This window comes from Eutrema salsugineum, unplaced genomic scaffold, assembly GCF_000478725.1.
Source record: "Eutrema salsugineum unplaced genomic scaffold, Eutsalg1_0 scaffold_8, whole genome shotgun sequence".
In the NCBI taxonomy this organism is placed as follows: Eukaryota; Viridiplantae; Streptophyta; class Magnoliopsida; order Brassicales; family Brassicaceae; genus Eutrema; species Eutrema salsugineum.
This window is the reverse complement of record NW_006256414.1, coordinates 9374974-9389195: the sequence shown is the minus strand read 5'-3', so window position 1 is coordinate 9389195 and position 14222 is coordinate 9374974. Positions and strand designations below refer to the sequence as shown.

Here is a 14222-nt window from a genome sequence, read left to right as displayed (position 1 = left end):
TGCTTTATATATTTAAGAAGTCGTATAATATTTTATATTTGAGTTTATGGATAATAGTTAAATTATATAATATTTCTTGTTAAACTTTCAGTATATATCATTTTTTAAGATGAATAACACTTATTTACAATAATAAAATGAAATTATACCATTAATATTAATCAAATATAGAAAAATGGTATTTTATATAGTAAACGAAACAAAATTTAATAAATATTCCTTCAGAAAAAAATGCTCTATGTCTAAGTCTCTAAAATAAGCTTCTTGAATCGGTGAATTTCGGGGAATGGAGGATGAATCAAAACTCTACTACATTTGAAGGCTGTTGTAACAATCCAGATATCATGCACTTGGATCACCTTTACAAATCTTAAAACGCAGATGACAATAGGTTGTTTGCAATTAAGTAGAGATTCTTAAAAAAATTTTGAGTGATCACCATCCAAATGCACTTGTAAACGACGACCGCTACAAATTAGTAAAATCAGAGAGTTTAATGTCAGTGATAAACATGATAAAATATTCACAAACATAATATATAAATTATTTAAGACGATAAAGACTAATACATATATAACCCTTTACTACCGTATTCTCGATATTAAGGAAAATGACATCTTAATTCTTGTTTTTAGGGGTCTCGACATCAATTGCATAGCGTGTGGCATAGAATCTGAACATTTTGAATCCCTATGGAAAAACAGCCCTCGTTGCAAAATTGTTTTCTGTGTATTGAGATTTTGGGAGATGTGTCAATATGGAGGTGATTTCTCATTCTCGCGATCAACCATATATCAACGTATATCAATTGTAGCTAATATAATTTTTCAATTTGTGCAGATGAAATACGTGTTTGTTCTGGCCGAGAATTCTTTTTGATCCTCCAATTTTTGAAGTCAAAAATTCTCATTTTATGTAAGCATTGTTTACCGGTATCATTTTGTAAATTTCCTAAATGAAATGGTTGAATGTTCGACTCATTATTTATCTTGTTCTTGGAGGCTAGACTACACAAATGATTTTAACAGAATTGAAGATGACTACTTTTTTTATCACTTACATATTTTTCCTAGCCATTGAATCTATCAAATTCATTTTCTGTTTTCTTTTATTTTGAATATGTAAGGTGATAAACGTTTGACACTTTTTTTGACTTTTTTTTTTCTCTAGTTAAACAGCAAACCTAATGTTAAATTTATTTATTTTCCATTATTTTGAATTTTAAAATCTTTTAATTAGATGAAAGAATTATTTTAGATAGTTATTTTTAATATTTTTAAAATTATATTCAAAATTATAAATTGAATTTATAAATAATTAGCTTGTACAATTACTTTCATTTTTCATACCATGCGCTGTCATACAGTTTTTTTTTTTTTAATAAAAACTATGTAAACTTTTGATTCAAAATTTTCATTACAAACACCCGTAACTTCTTTTCTCGGTTCCCGCCGCCGGCTTTTGCCGGTGGCTCTGTAGAATTTTAAGTCTAGTTTCATCTTTCCTTCTTTGTACAATAAATTTGGATGAGTATGGTGTTATTGAGAAGAATTTCTTCCCCATCTGTTCTCTTACTTTTGATTGTGGTGGAGGTCACAATCCAGTTTTCACCGGAGACCATCGGTTCTCAATTCATGATCATGTCGAAGCAGTCTCTGGTTCAAAGAGCACCGGTGGAAGATTTGTATTCAAAAGGTAATACTGCGCATATGTCCAAACATGTTTTTAGAGACTCTATTTGGGTCACTTCTTTAAATAAGAAACGGTTACGTTTCCTGCAACTTCCTCCGATTATGGAGGCATTTCATTCATGGTTCGTTGTTGGAGTGGGTCAGTGTTCTGATTTAAGCCAAGACGAAACAGTTATCTCCATGAAAGTGTTTTCAATCTTTCATGATGCCCGTTATTTACAATTCCAATCAGTAGAAAGGATTGAGTCTAATTCCCAAAGAGACATATGGTGTTTCGATCAGCGAATATGGGATCCGGGTATAGCATATTTATGGAGAATCGACGAATCAGTGCAAGAGAATATACTCAATATCATCAATAATATTAGATGTTTATGGAGTTTCATCCAAGAGATGATAGTCAAGAACGACAATCTCATTGTTTTGGGATTGATTCTGGAGAAGGAAATAAATGGGTTTAATAACCTGTTGGCGAGTAAGGCTTCGGTATCCAAAGCATCGTGGAAATTCACTTCTTCATTGTTCTTCTTAATGTTTGGTTATGTAATTGTGGTTGTGTATTTGGATTTGTTCATTATTGTATTATTGATGTATCAACTTTTGTATACGATTTGAAATTAATGAATGAATGAGATGTTAAAAAAAAAAAATCAATTGTATATATATGTTCTCAAAGTGGAAATGGAAATATGAAATTATTATGTATATTAGTCTAAATAATATATATCCACATATAGTTTAAATAAATATAATATGTTTCTTTCAATCCATTCAGAGTTTTAGATAATATTAAAGTATTCAATCATTAATACGATATATTAAATAAATAAAAAACTATCAGTATTTTCAAATAAAGTAAATATTAAACCACATTTACCAATCATATTTTCTTTATTTTTTTTCATCATTACTATTATCGTATTCTCTAGTTTCTTTTCATCTTTAATTTTTTTTCAATTTTTACTACTCCTCTTTTTTTTGATATTCTTTGTCTTATTTATCACTCTTTTTTATCGTCTTTAACTTTTATTTCATTTCCTCTTCGGATTTGTCTTTTTTTTCTTCTTCCTCTTATGTTTTGGTCTACCCTTCTTACTCTTAATCTTATGGTTTAGTTCTTCCTTTTATTTTCCTTATTCTCTAGCTTTTTCTGGTTTTTATTCGTCTTCTTGTTCATTCTCCAGTTTTAAGTCATTTGTCTTCTTTTTCTGCCCCAAATTCTTCATCTTCTTCTTCCTCATATTTTCCTTCTTCTTCTTCATCGTCTTTGACTTGTACTTTTTTTCTTTCTTATTCCTCTTATATATCTTTCGATTTTATTATTTCTCACCATTTTCTTTCATCTTCATCATCGTCTTTGTATTCTCTCAATTCTTCTTCTTCTTCTTTTTTGATTTGTATTAGCCTTCTTTATTCTCTACTTTTCGCCAAAGTTCATTATCATTTATATGTCGTAGGTTATTTTCTCTCTCATAAGCGTGGGCACGAAGGTATTAGTGCATTGGTAAACAACCTCTTTGGTAGCTTTTATCTCTCCTTCTAGCCAGTTCTTACCTATACTTACATGTACCTGAAGACTTCAAATTTTGTCAACCATATTAATAAGATATCAAAAACACAGAAGGGACAAACTAACGGTGATAAAATACTGATCAATTACATGTTCTTGAAGGCTTTAAATCTCTCTCAAATGGTGATAAATGCTGATCAATTTCATGACCCTGAAGGCTTTGACTCTCGCAAGCACGGGCGAAAAACCATTGTATCATAGTGTAGATAAACAATCCATTTCTTAGCTTTAGTCACTTTGTCTTCTCGGTTCTTTTCTTTCTCAAAAGCGTGGTCGCGGAACCATGGAATGTAAGTAGGTAAACAATCCTTTTGGTAGCTTGGATACTTCTAGCTTTCTTAAGTTCTCTCTAATCACTTCAAATATGTCTCCTACATCAAAGACAATACCGTTCTTCTCTCTCTTCTCTTTTGGATCTGTCTTGACCTTTGCTTCTGGTCTCGCTAATACCAGCCTCAATCACAACAGGTTCATAGCTCAATCTGGAATGATTGCATCAAGATTTATAGCTCAAGCTGTAAATTGACCTTTGATAGCCCTAATCAAACTATGTAGATCGAAGTTCAGACACTGAAGAGATAAAGAGATTGTGCTTTGTTTTATCTTCTTATCTCATACTTGAAAGCTTTTGTTTTTGTCCAGTTGGATTCTATCAAATGGCTAAGATCATGGTGACACCAACGATTACCCTTGCAGAGTTTGTTCTCTTCAAAAAGAACACATTTTCCACAAAGGTCTTGCTAGAGTTTAGATTTTCCACAAAGAGAACACATTGCGTACACATTTTCCACATTTTCCACAAAGAACTCTCATGATTAAACCCGCAAAACAACACGGCAGAGTAGACAAACTCCACGAACCTAAATAATTACCTTTCTTTTTACTCACTTAATCAACTCAAAGACTCACACCAATAAAAAAATAAAACACGTTAGTTCGAATCAATTTCGAGTGAAAGAAAAAAATACAAGAAAATTCGTCAATACAAATAGGTGAAACAAATCATTATAAAATATACAAATCAGAAACAAAAGATACAAACTGTGTACATAACAAAAGGAATTTAGGTAGTAATTACGTTTCTACTTAAAAAAAAAGACTAAACAAAAGAACCACAACATGTTTAAATACACATTAGATCATTTGTTTATGAGTCACACACCTGGTGAGATACAAAACATCCACATGATGAAGTGGTGTATCGATCAAACACTGAACGAAACAATAGATGAAGCAGACGAAAAAAAAATATACGAATTGGGATAAAAAAAACTTTAGAAACTAATCATGTACTATTCTTAAAAAAAACAAAAGAGCATGACATTTTCAGACGCTATAGATCGTCCAAACGACGTGATACAAAAGCGTCCACATGATGAAATAATGTATCAAGCATAAAGAAAACAAAACGTACGAAAACAATCGTATGCAAATTATTAATAGAATTATTAAATAATGAACAAACAAAAGGGGGAAAAAGCGCTAGACATAAAAAACATCAGTGTTATATCTAACAAAACAAAGATCTATCTCTCTATATATATATGAGTAGAGTGTTTCAAAGTTAGTAATTCGCGAGATCGTGACACCTGTCAAGATAAACAATTAGATTTTGACACGTGTTTAATAAATTTTCAATTAGATTCCGATATGTAATATTAATAATAAATGGAAAAAAATTAAAATCGTTTCCGAATCCTAAAATGTAAAGTTATCAAATATATAAAGAAAATAGAACATACAATTAAAATAAAAGCCAAAGTTAATAAGAAAAAACTATAATCTATTCGTAATCTTAATCTTAATCATATAAGATAATATTACTAAATAAAAAATAAAATAAAAAACTAAAAAACATAAATTTTATTCTAAAATATAGAGTTAATAAGAAAAGAAAAATAATTTTTATTTTATTTTTCACATTTAGATGAATAAAATTAAACAATAAATTACTAATTTAAAAAAGGAAAAAATAAATAAATTTTTTATTTCTATATAAAAGAGGTTTTTAGTTATTTTTTTTTACCGGTTATAAAATAATGAACTATAAACCCCTATGTATCTGGGTTTTTATTTAGTATATATATAGTCAGATGGACACATTAGATTTTTAGTTAACACCGATTTGTGAATGTTTTTGAAATCGCTAGCCTATAGTAGATCATTCAGGCTTATGAGGCCCATTTAGAATAAATAAATTTATGTTATAAATTTTAACATGTATGATTAATGATTGACCAATAAAAATTAATTAAAATGACACATATTAATAACATGTAGAACGATCGTTCTGGAGACGACACATAAGATTTTTGACTTCGTAAATAATAACATAGATAGTAATGTTTTATGTTTGATCACAACATAAACTAAATATGGATAAACTAAATACGAATCACAATTCGTATTATATAAAGATTAATCTTTTAATGTGAGTGTGACACGTATAATTTATATAACTCAAAAGATTAGGATATTTTGTCACGATTGATTAAGATTGAGAATTGCGATTGTATACTGAAATTCAAAAATCGGTTTATATACAGCAGTAAATATCATATTTCGCCTATTTACATATTTCGTTGTCGAAAAAAAGGTTTTCAATCACCTGTTTTTTGCGGTTCATCAAACCATTACATTGCCATCCACTCATTATGCGCCACGTCATAATTCCAGCTCGATCACCGGCTCCAGCGATCTGTTTCCTAATTTTCTTTTATTTTCTGGGCATATGTATGTAGGAATCGATACGAAGGTCAGAATTTGTTTTTTATTTTATTTTTCCGATTTCAAAAGATCAGCGAGGAAGAAGACGGAATCATGTTTTTGTTCGATTGGTTCTACGGAATCTTAGCCTCGTTAGGGTTATGGCAAAAAGAGGCGAAGATCTTGTTTCTCGGACTCGACAATGCTGGAAAAACCACGCTACTTCACATGCTCAAAGATGAGGTTTGTTTTTTTTTCCACTGTTCGGTTCTTAGATTCAATGTTTTTCTTCTTCTCGTTTCCAGGCCTGTGATTTAGGACATTTATTTTAGTAGGCTTCATGTCTGATTTAGGGGAATTATCCGATTTTTGTTAGTTTTGTGATTGTGCATCAAAATGGAGAGTGAAGGCTAAATGAATCTGATGTTTTGTGTTTGTGTGATTGGTTACAGAGATTAGTTCAGCACCAGCCGACACAACATCCAACCTCTGAGGAACTTAGCATTGGCAAAATCAAGTTCAAGGCCTTTGATTTGGGAGGCCATCAGATTGCAAGAAGAGTTTGGAAAGATTACTACGCCAAGGTACATTCTCTATGCAAATCGAACATCTTTGGAGTTTGGAGATCATCAAACTCATGTTGTGTTTACGGAAAGGTGTTTGTTTAGTAAGCTAAAGCCAATACATTTGTTGCCTGGAACAGATTCATTACTTCTTTTGTGTATAATGATTGTAGTTGGCATTTTAATAGAAGCTTAGATGGAATTACTCTTTGTTACATCACAATTCAATTACATATTGGTCACATTCATTTCATTCAAGATGTTTTCAATCATGATCAGATCTTGTAGAAATTGTAAATACTAACCATTTATATGTTTTAACCGGGTATGGATTCTATGATTTGGACCATTTAGCATAAAGATTATGTTGGGGACGTACTTCTTGGTAATATTTATTTCTCTGGTTACATTACAATTGAATATATGTGTAGCGTCTTTGATATGACTGTAGATATTGAAAGTATTACAACGATATTGAGCCAGTATATGTCGTCCCAGTATTGTTTAACATAGCTTACGGTGGTAACAAACCAGATCATCTCATAAATATGAGTTTTGTAGAGCAAACTAGAAGTGTGTTGGGTTAGCATATTCGTATTTATTTCTGTTTATCGAATGCCGAGAAACATGGTATTATCTTTGCTGATAGAAACTCTTTTTCCTTTTGGTTTTGCATAAAGGTTGATGCTGTTGTCTACCTCGTGGATGCTTATGACAAGGAGAGATTTGCAGAGTCAAAAAGAGAGCTAGACGCTCTTCTGTCGGATGAAGCCCTTGCAACTGTCCCGTTTCTGATTCTTGGGAACAAGATTGATATTCCTTATGCAGCCTCAGAAGATGAGCTTAGGTATCACTTGGGTCTCACCAACTTCACCACCGGTAAAGGAAAAGTAACGCTTGGGGACTCAGCTGTCCGGCCACTCGAGGTCTTCATGTGCAGCATCGTCCGCAAAATGGGATACGGCGAGGGTTTCAAATGGCTATCTCAGTACATCAACTAAAGACATCATCATCAATATGTCACTTTCATATATCAAACCAAACCCAAGAAGATTTCCGTACAATTTGTCTTTTTTTAGCTAAAAGATTGGTGAATGATGATATCACATCCTTCTCAGAGAAGACATGAACACTCTTTTTACTTTTTGGTTTTGTAGTTTTCTCTTTTAATTTAATACAAGTTTGGTGACTTGCATTTCCAAACTTGTTCATGTCTCGGTCCACATTTTTGTCAACAGCTTTGATGTTATATTGAAACATTATTCCCAAGTTAGACCACCAACCTTGCTGTATGTACTAAAACTTTATATATTGTGTGCACTACTCACCATAAAATCAGATCGATTCAAAGTATCAAAACCTCTCTCTATTCTACATGGATGTTCCAAAAGTGTTAAGATTTTGGCTAATCTATGTAGTGTTGCTCTTTGATAGCCAAAGACACTCAGGTGCACTTTGGTTTGTTTTTAAAGTCCCAGATTCCTTTTGTTCACTTATCTAATTCCGTTCTTGATGCAGTCTATGCGCAGGCTGGTGGTGTCATCGGTGGCGCAGGGATTTTGGTTCAGAGAGCTGCATTCTGCTTCAACAATAACCTCGTAAGTATATGATCAATGATCAAAACCACAAACAAAAAACACATTTTGACAATAGCTACTTGTCTCCATGTTTGCAGCTCTATAGAGGGTGTAATGAGGCATTCAGACTAAACCAAGGAGGTGAATTCAAGGTCCCACTCGAAGACACAGACAGGTTCTGCAATGGCCCTTGTGCAGCTGAGACAGAACTTGTACTTAAATGCATTAACAGCGTCATGTCTGATTTCGTGTTTTACAATCGGGCTACACCGAGAGATATCAGGAACGCCCTTCGTGGTGGCTGCAGCAACTCCTTCACACGAGGTTTTAACTATGAAACTTTTCCATCCTTGCACATAATCCATAACCTAAACATGAACTTGTTTTGTGCTTGGATATACAGGAAACTTCAACGTTGGAGATTATACTCAAGGACTATTCTTTGACAAGGCCGATAACAAGCTGCCAGGTTTTTTCATTGGACTAGTTCTTGGTTTGGCACCGTTTATCCTGTGAATCCTACTTTTGTCAATCTATGAGTATAGAAGATTATATCCTATCATTGTTTATTGCTCTGAAACGAAGATTTCTCTTTTTTCTTTCACGGGAAGCTTTTGTGACACGGTTTCAATTCTACATAAGAACTACTGTTAATTGTACCGTTTTCATTTTAGAGTTTGAGCAAATCTTTACACTTTCTACTCTGTTTTAATTGCCGGACGGCTTGTTAAATGTCGAAGCTGAGGTTTCTGTCGAATGGCACTTAGGCTTCTTCTTCAACTTCTTTGGGTGATCCATGTGGGAGACCTGCACAAATATTTGCTGACCTTAGTTTCCACGTCTCTGATAATACTCATGCTTTACAGAGCAAATGCCATTTACATCACATATCATCCCAACAAAACCCACTCTTTAAGTTATCTTCAAACTCATATTTTTAAATAAGGCTTGAAAGAGGAAGATTTTGACTAAACTAGCTTAGATAACAGGATGAAAGTTAAGGGCTTTTAAGAGAGTTACTTACAATGTGAGATTTCCACTGGACTGTCTCTAAACTACTGTCATGTGGAGGATGATCACGAACATTGCGAAATATGTGAATCAGCACTGCAGCATCGAGAGCAGCATACTCTAGCTGCACAATTCAGTTATTATCAAGCAGCCTCTAATTATATAGCGATTGTGGTTCCTCATAACGTAGACAACGAAAATATGAAACATTCTCCGGCGGTTTTTTTCGTGTCAGTCAGGCTCTAGCTGAACAGATAATGATTAGGATTATAAACCTGGTTCTGTGTCAAAGGCCTTTGTTCCCAGTCGCTATTGCGTCTTGTTTTGTTCAAACCGACTCCCAATATTTTCTGATACAGAACAAAGAAATCAAATGATAAATAAACAACTTAAGATGTTCAAACCCTAAATCTAGCTTTCGAAGTGGTGATGCAGTATCAAATGATTTGTAAATTACCTTCGTTAGTCCTGATAAACCACCACATGGTTCTTTGAAAACATTTTGAATGTCTAGCAACATGTCATAGCGCTTGAAACACTCCAGATCCCCATACGAAAGCGCCAATTGCTTGATGTCACATTGAAAATTGTAACCTGAGAATAATTGATGATCAGTGTGATGCTTTCAGTCAAAGAGAATCTTAATAAGGTAAGCAAAGAAAGAGGGGTAAATGACTCATATACCAAGCTTTAATGTTTTAAACGATTGCAAAATCTGACTAAGGCAGCTGTCCAGAACTTCAGAGGCGTCATTGTAAAGCTTTATCAAGTCCAATATGAAAATTTTGCTATCAGTTCCAATTTGCATAATTGAAACCTGAAAACAAGACAGGCACAATAACGATAAGTATATTATTACAACATGTTAGGAACGTTAAGAAGCTAAGAGTAATTACCTTGTTAGGTTTACTGCCTTTCGTGTAATTTGGTTTCCATTCACAGTCAAGACCCACAACTCTACATCCTTCAAGAAAAGAAGTTGCTTTTCTTAACCCATTTACTTCATCAACCCAAACTACATCTTCCACAGCTAGATCTTTGAGATGCAGAAAGCATTTGTCAACAAAACCAAGCTCAGCCTCTGAGCAACATAAAAGATACCATTGTAAGCCTCTTGTCGTTTTAAACACACTAGAGAGAAGTTCTATGTACCAATACATACCTTGTGCTTTTGGCAGACCTTGAAGTGAATATCGATCACACAGCTCATCAACCTTCTCAATGTACCCAGCTTCCATTGCCAAGTATACCTAAAAACTCAAAACCCCACCAACATTTTGGCAAATGACCACATCTGCTTTACAACACTCCCTATGAAAATGACAAGTTTCCTTTGTTTATATGTACAAGTATTGCTAACCAGATACTCAAGCAGCTGTCTGTCACCTTGTGCCTTTATTTCAGCAACATCCCAGCATGCTTTTTCTGCTAGATCCTTTAGTGCACTGCACATAAATTGGAAAAGTGTTATCTTTATGTGGTACATCTTGGTTTTTGATAGGTAAAAGTGAAAGCTGTATACTGTTTACAATGAGAAGCAAAATCGACCTCTCTTTACATTTGTGACACAAATCGGGGAAATCATGCTGGAGATTGTTCTTCTTTATGACATTATAGGCCTGCTTTAGCATATTCCTTGAGGCATATTCTTGAACAAGAACGCATAAACTGGGCTTCCCCATGAAAGTAGCCCATCTCTCTGCAGCTTGGAAGTCTTTATCATCAACCATCTCTTGAAGAAAGGTTCCTCCAGGGAAGCTAAGAGAGAAATGCTCTAACAAAGAAACCGCCGTCATGAAACATTTCGACTTGATCAAGCTGGAAATGTATTCTTCCAGAAACACACTTCCTCCTCCACAAGCAAATCCCTCCAAGGACAAAGCTTCATCTATGCTTGTTAACCCAACATCAAACAGTTTAAGAGTATGCACCATTACTTTCTCATCATACGCTACAGATCCTCCAACAATAGCAAGGAAAAGCCGAGCAGCTAGTCTTCTCGCGGAGGAAACGTCTTCTTGGCTCGCCGGTGCAGGCGCTGTTTTGAAGTAGCGGCGAAGAGAGGATATCACCAAGTGGCTAAAGCCATCACCATATATTCCAAACATAGGGAGAACATATAGGCAATGAACAATGAAAGTTGCAGGCCCTGGTTGAGGTTTATTGGCAAGAACTTGATGAACTCGATGCTGCAACACTTGAAACTTCTTTGTTGCCTTGCAGCTTCCTGAATAATATACTGAAAGTAAATAAAACTCGAAACACAAATGCTACCGACTTTGGAAAAAAAAAGCCATAAAGCTTAGGACTTTATTACCGTGAATATAGCATTGTTTGAGAAGATATAAGAACACAACCGGAGATACATGGGTTAAATCTGAGAATGCGTGTAAACACAGAGCTCTTGCTGGTTCAGGACTATCAGGTTCCTCATCTCTAAACCCAGAAACAGCTTCTTCAGGATCAAAACCCATCAAATTCTAAACAATTTGAAACCTGTTAATGTTGGCCAAAAGATACCATGTCAAAGTAAGAATTTGGAGGAAGAATCAAGCAGCTCGATATGAATCTTATGTAAAGCAAAAGAAAGTGAAAGGAGCTATGGAAAAATCTAATTTTTCGCAATCAACTTTAGAGCTTGAAGAATCCAAATATGGTACAACGAGGTTTAAGATCGTTTTGAATCAAATTTTCCGGGGAATTTCAACAGGTTTCTCACCGGAAATTTTAGATAACCGGAGAGACTTACCGGTTAGGGAAGGGCGAACGCTGAATTTGTAGGAAAGTGAACAGATGGGACTTTGTGTTGTCCCACAATATCTTTTCCTCTTTAACTGCAAATATCGTCCGTTGACTCTTTCTGTTCATGTTAGGATTTTAAATTTTTAATCATTTTATCATGTTTAGCGATGTTCAACCTTTTTGTATTATTTAAAGATTAAGGTACCAAAATCAGCAAGCTTTGGCTAAAAGCCTAAAATCCATAAAACCGATCAACTTTTAAGTAAGTACATACAAAAAGGGTGGTTGTCTAACTTAAGGATAATGTTGAATAAAACACAAGCAGTAGACAAAAATGTGAACCGAAACCGAAACATAAACAAGTTTGGAAAAAGTTCATAAATGCTTTTAGCTCAAAGAGACAAATTGTAGAAAAAATGTTCTTGAGTTTGGTTTTGATATATATAAAAAAAAATGATGATGATGATGTCTTTAGTTGATGTACTGAGATAGCCATTTGAATCCCTCGCCGTAGCCCATTTTGCGGACAATGCTGCACATGAAGACCTCGAGTGGCCGAACAGCTGAGTCTCCAAGCGTTACTTTTCCTTTACCGGTGGTGAAGTTGGTGAGACCCAAGTGATACCTAAGCTCGTCTTCTGAGGCTGCATAAGGGATGTCAATCTTGTTTCCGAGAATCAGAAACGGGACAGTTGCAAGGGCTTCATCCGACAGAAGAGCGTCTAGCTCTCTTTTTGACTCTGCAAATCTCTCCTTGTCATAAGCATCCACGAGGTAGACAACAGCATCAACCTTTATGCAAAGAAAAAAAGAGTTTCGATCAGCAAAGAGAAGACCACGTTTCTCTACAGACTAATAAAACCGATTTTAAGGGTCGTATTATGTTAACCCAGTAACAAATCCACGAAAACATCCTTCTAGTTTTCTCTACAAAACTCATATCTATGATTATATCGCTGGTATGAGAATGACCCAGTTTGATACACCATAAGCTATAGATCGATCTCAAACAACTCTGGTACCATATAGCCAGAGAATATCTTGCATCCTAATGTAGCCAGAGAATGAGAGGTAATATAACCAAGAAGTACGACCCCAACATAACCTTTATGCCAAAAGCTTCAAACCACAGCATCCATAACCGGTTAAAACAAAGAAATTGTTGGTATTTACAATTTCTAGTAGATCTGATCATGATTGAAAACATCTTGAAGGAAATGAATGTAACCAATGATGTAACAAAGAATAATTCCATCTAAACTTCTATTAAAATGCCAATCACAATCAAAGCAATGAATCTGTTCAAAGCAACAAATGTATTGCATTTGGCTTAGTAAACAAACACTTTTCACAAAATAAGAAAAAGAGTTTGATGATCACCAAAACTCCAAGGACGTTTGATTTGCATCATTGAAAAGGCGAAAGAGAATCTACCTTGGCATAGTAATCTTTCCAAACTCTTCTTGCAATCTGATGGCCTCCCAAATCAAAAGCCTTGAACTTGATTTTGCCAATGCTAAGTTCCTCAGACGTTGGATGTTGTGTCGGCTGGTGCTGAACTAATCTCTGTCACCAATCACACAAACACAAAAGATCTCAGATTCATTTTAGCCATTTTGGTATAGTGACCCGATGCACAATCAAACAACACAAAATCTGAAATTAGATTTAAGCCATTTTGATATGTGAGCCGATGCAAACAATCACAAAACTAACCACTATCGACAATTCCTCTTGATTCGATCCACAATTACTCACAATCGATAAATTCCCAATAACTAGATGCAAAATCCGAGAAGGCTACTAAAACTGAGACCCTTAAGTTCTGAGTAATTCTCTTCACAGGCCTGGAACCGAGAAGATTGAATCTAGGAAGCGAGCAATAGGAAAACGAACCTCGTCTTTGAGCATGTGAAGTAACGTGGTTTTTCCGGCATTGTCGAGCCCGAGAAACAAGATTTTCGCCTCTTTCTGCCATAACCCTAACGACGCCAAGATTCCGTAGAACCAATCGAACAAAAACATGATTTCGTCTTCCTCCTCACCGATCTCACAGAACGAAACCGAAGAAAAACGAAGAAGAAACTGAACGAAATTCCAGATCTTCGTCTTTAAAACACAACTGTATAATGTATGCATGACCAGAAGAAACTAAGAGAATTTGGAAGCAGACGTGGCCGATGATTGAGCTGGATTTTTGACGTGGCGCTTTGTGAGTGGAAGACATTATTATTGCTGATGATGTCATTGAAGCCAACCTGGACCATCAGATCAAGTTACTAAACCACCGGCTCAGATCTAGAAATGCGATTTGTTTTGTTTTTTGTTTTTATTATTGACCACAATGTGTTTTGTTGTGGTT

At 34.7% G+C, this 14222-nt stretch overlaps 4 protein-coding genes across 5 annotated transcripts; 2 read left to right on the top strand and 2 right to left on the bottom strand.

The window, feature by feature from the left end:
* Nucleotides 1-5949: 5949 nt before the first annotated feature.
* Nucleotides 5950-7812, top strand: LOC18010145 (GTP-binding protein SAR1B). The gene is made up of 3 exons (XM_006392382.2): nt 5950-6210; nt 6420-6551; nt 7211-7812. The coding sequence occupies exons 1-3, from the start codon at nt 6082-6084 to the stop codon at nt 7529-7531; spliced, it is 582 nt and encodes a 193-aa protein (XP_006392444.1). The 5' UTR covers nt 5950-6081; the 3' UTR covers nt 7532-7812.
* Nucleotides 7813-7856: 44 nt separating this feature from the next.
* Nucleotides 7857-8755, top strand: LOC18009645. Of its 2 annotated transcripts, XM_006392381.2 has the most exons (4): nt 7857-7978; nt 8049-8128; nt 8206-8431; nt 8511-8755. In XM_006392381.2, the coding sequence occupies exons 1-4, from the start codon at nt 7906-7908 to the stop codon at nt 8621-8623; spliced, it is 492 nt and encodes a 163-aa protein (XP_006392443.1). In that variant the 5' UTR covers nt 7857-7905; the 3' UTR covers nt 8624-8755. The 2 variants fall into 2 exon arrangements, with proteins under 2 accessions (XP_006392443.1, XP_024015521.1); XM_024159753.1 differs by having other exon boundaries at nt 8206-8603.
* Nucleotides 8701-12094, bottom strand: LOC18009689. The gene is made up of 11 exons (XM_006392380.2): nt 11868-12094; nt 11436-11614; nt 10667-11345; nt 10479-10563; nt 10281-10368; nt 10015-10199; nt 9803-9935; nt 9576-9712; nt 9394-9468; nt 9132-9242; nt 8701-8914 (listed from the first exon to the last, which is right to left on the bottom strand). The coding sequence occupies exons 2-11, from the start codon at nt 11590-11592 to the stop codon at nt 8816-8818; spliced, it is 1749 nt and encodes a 582-aa protein (XP_006392442.1). The 5' UTR covers nt 11593-11614; nt 11868-12094; the 3' UTR covers nt 8701-8815.
* Nucleotides 12090-14006, bottom strand: LOC18009526 (GTP-binding protein SAR1B). Its single transcript, XM_024159748.1, has 3 exons — nt 13757-14006; nt 13295-13426; nt 12090-12652 (listed from the first exon to the last, which is right to left on the bottom strand). The coding sequence occupies exons 1-3, from the start codon at nt 13997-13999 to the stop codon at nt 12332-12334; spliced, it is 696 nt and encodes a 231-aa protein (XP_024015516.1). The 5' UTR covers nt 14000-14006; the 3' UTR covers nt 12090-12331.
* Nucleotides 14007-14222: the final 216 nt, after the last annotated feature.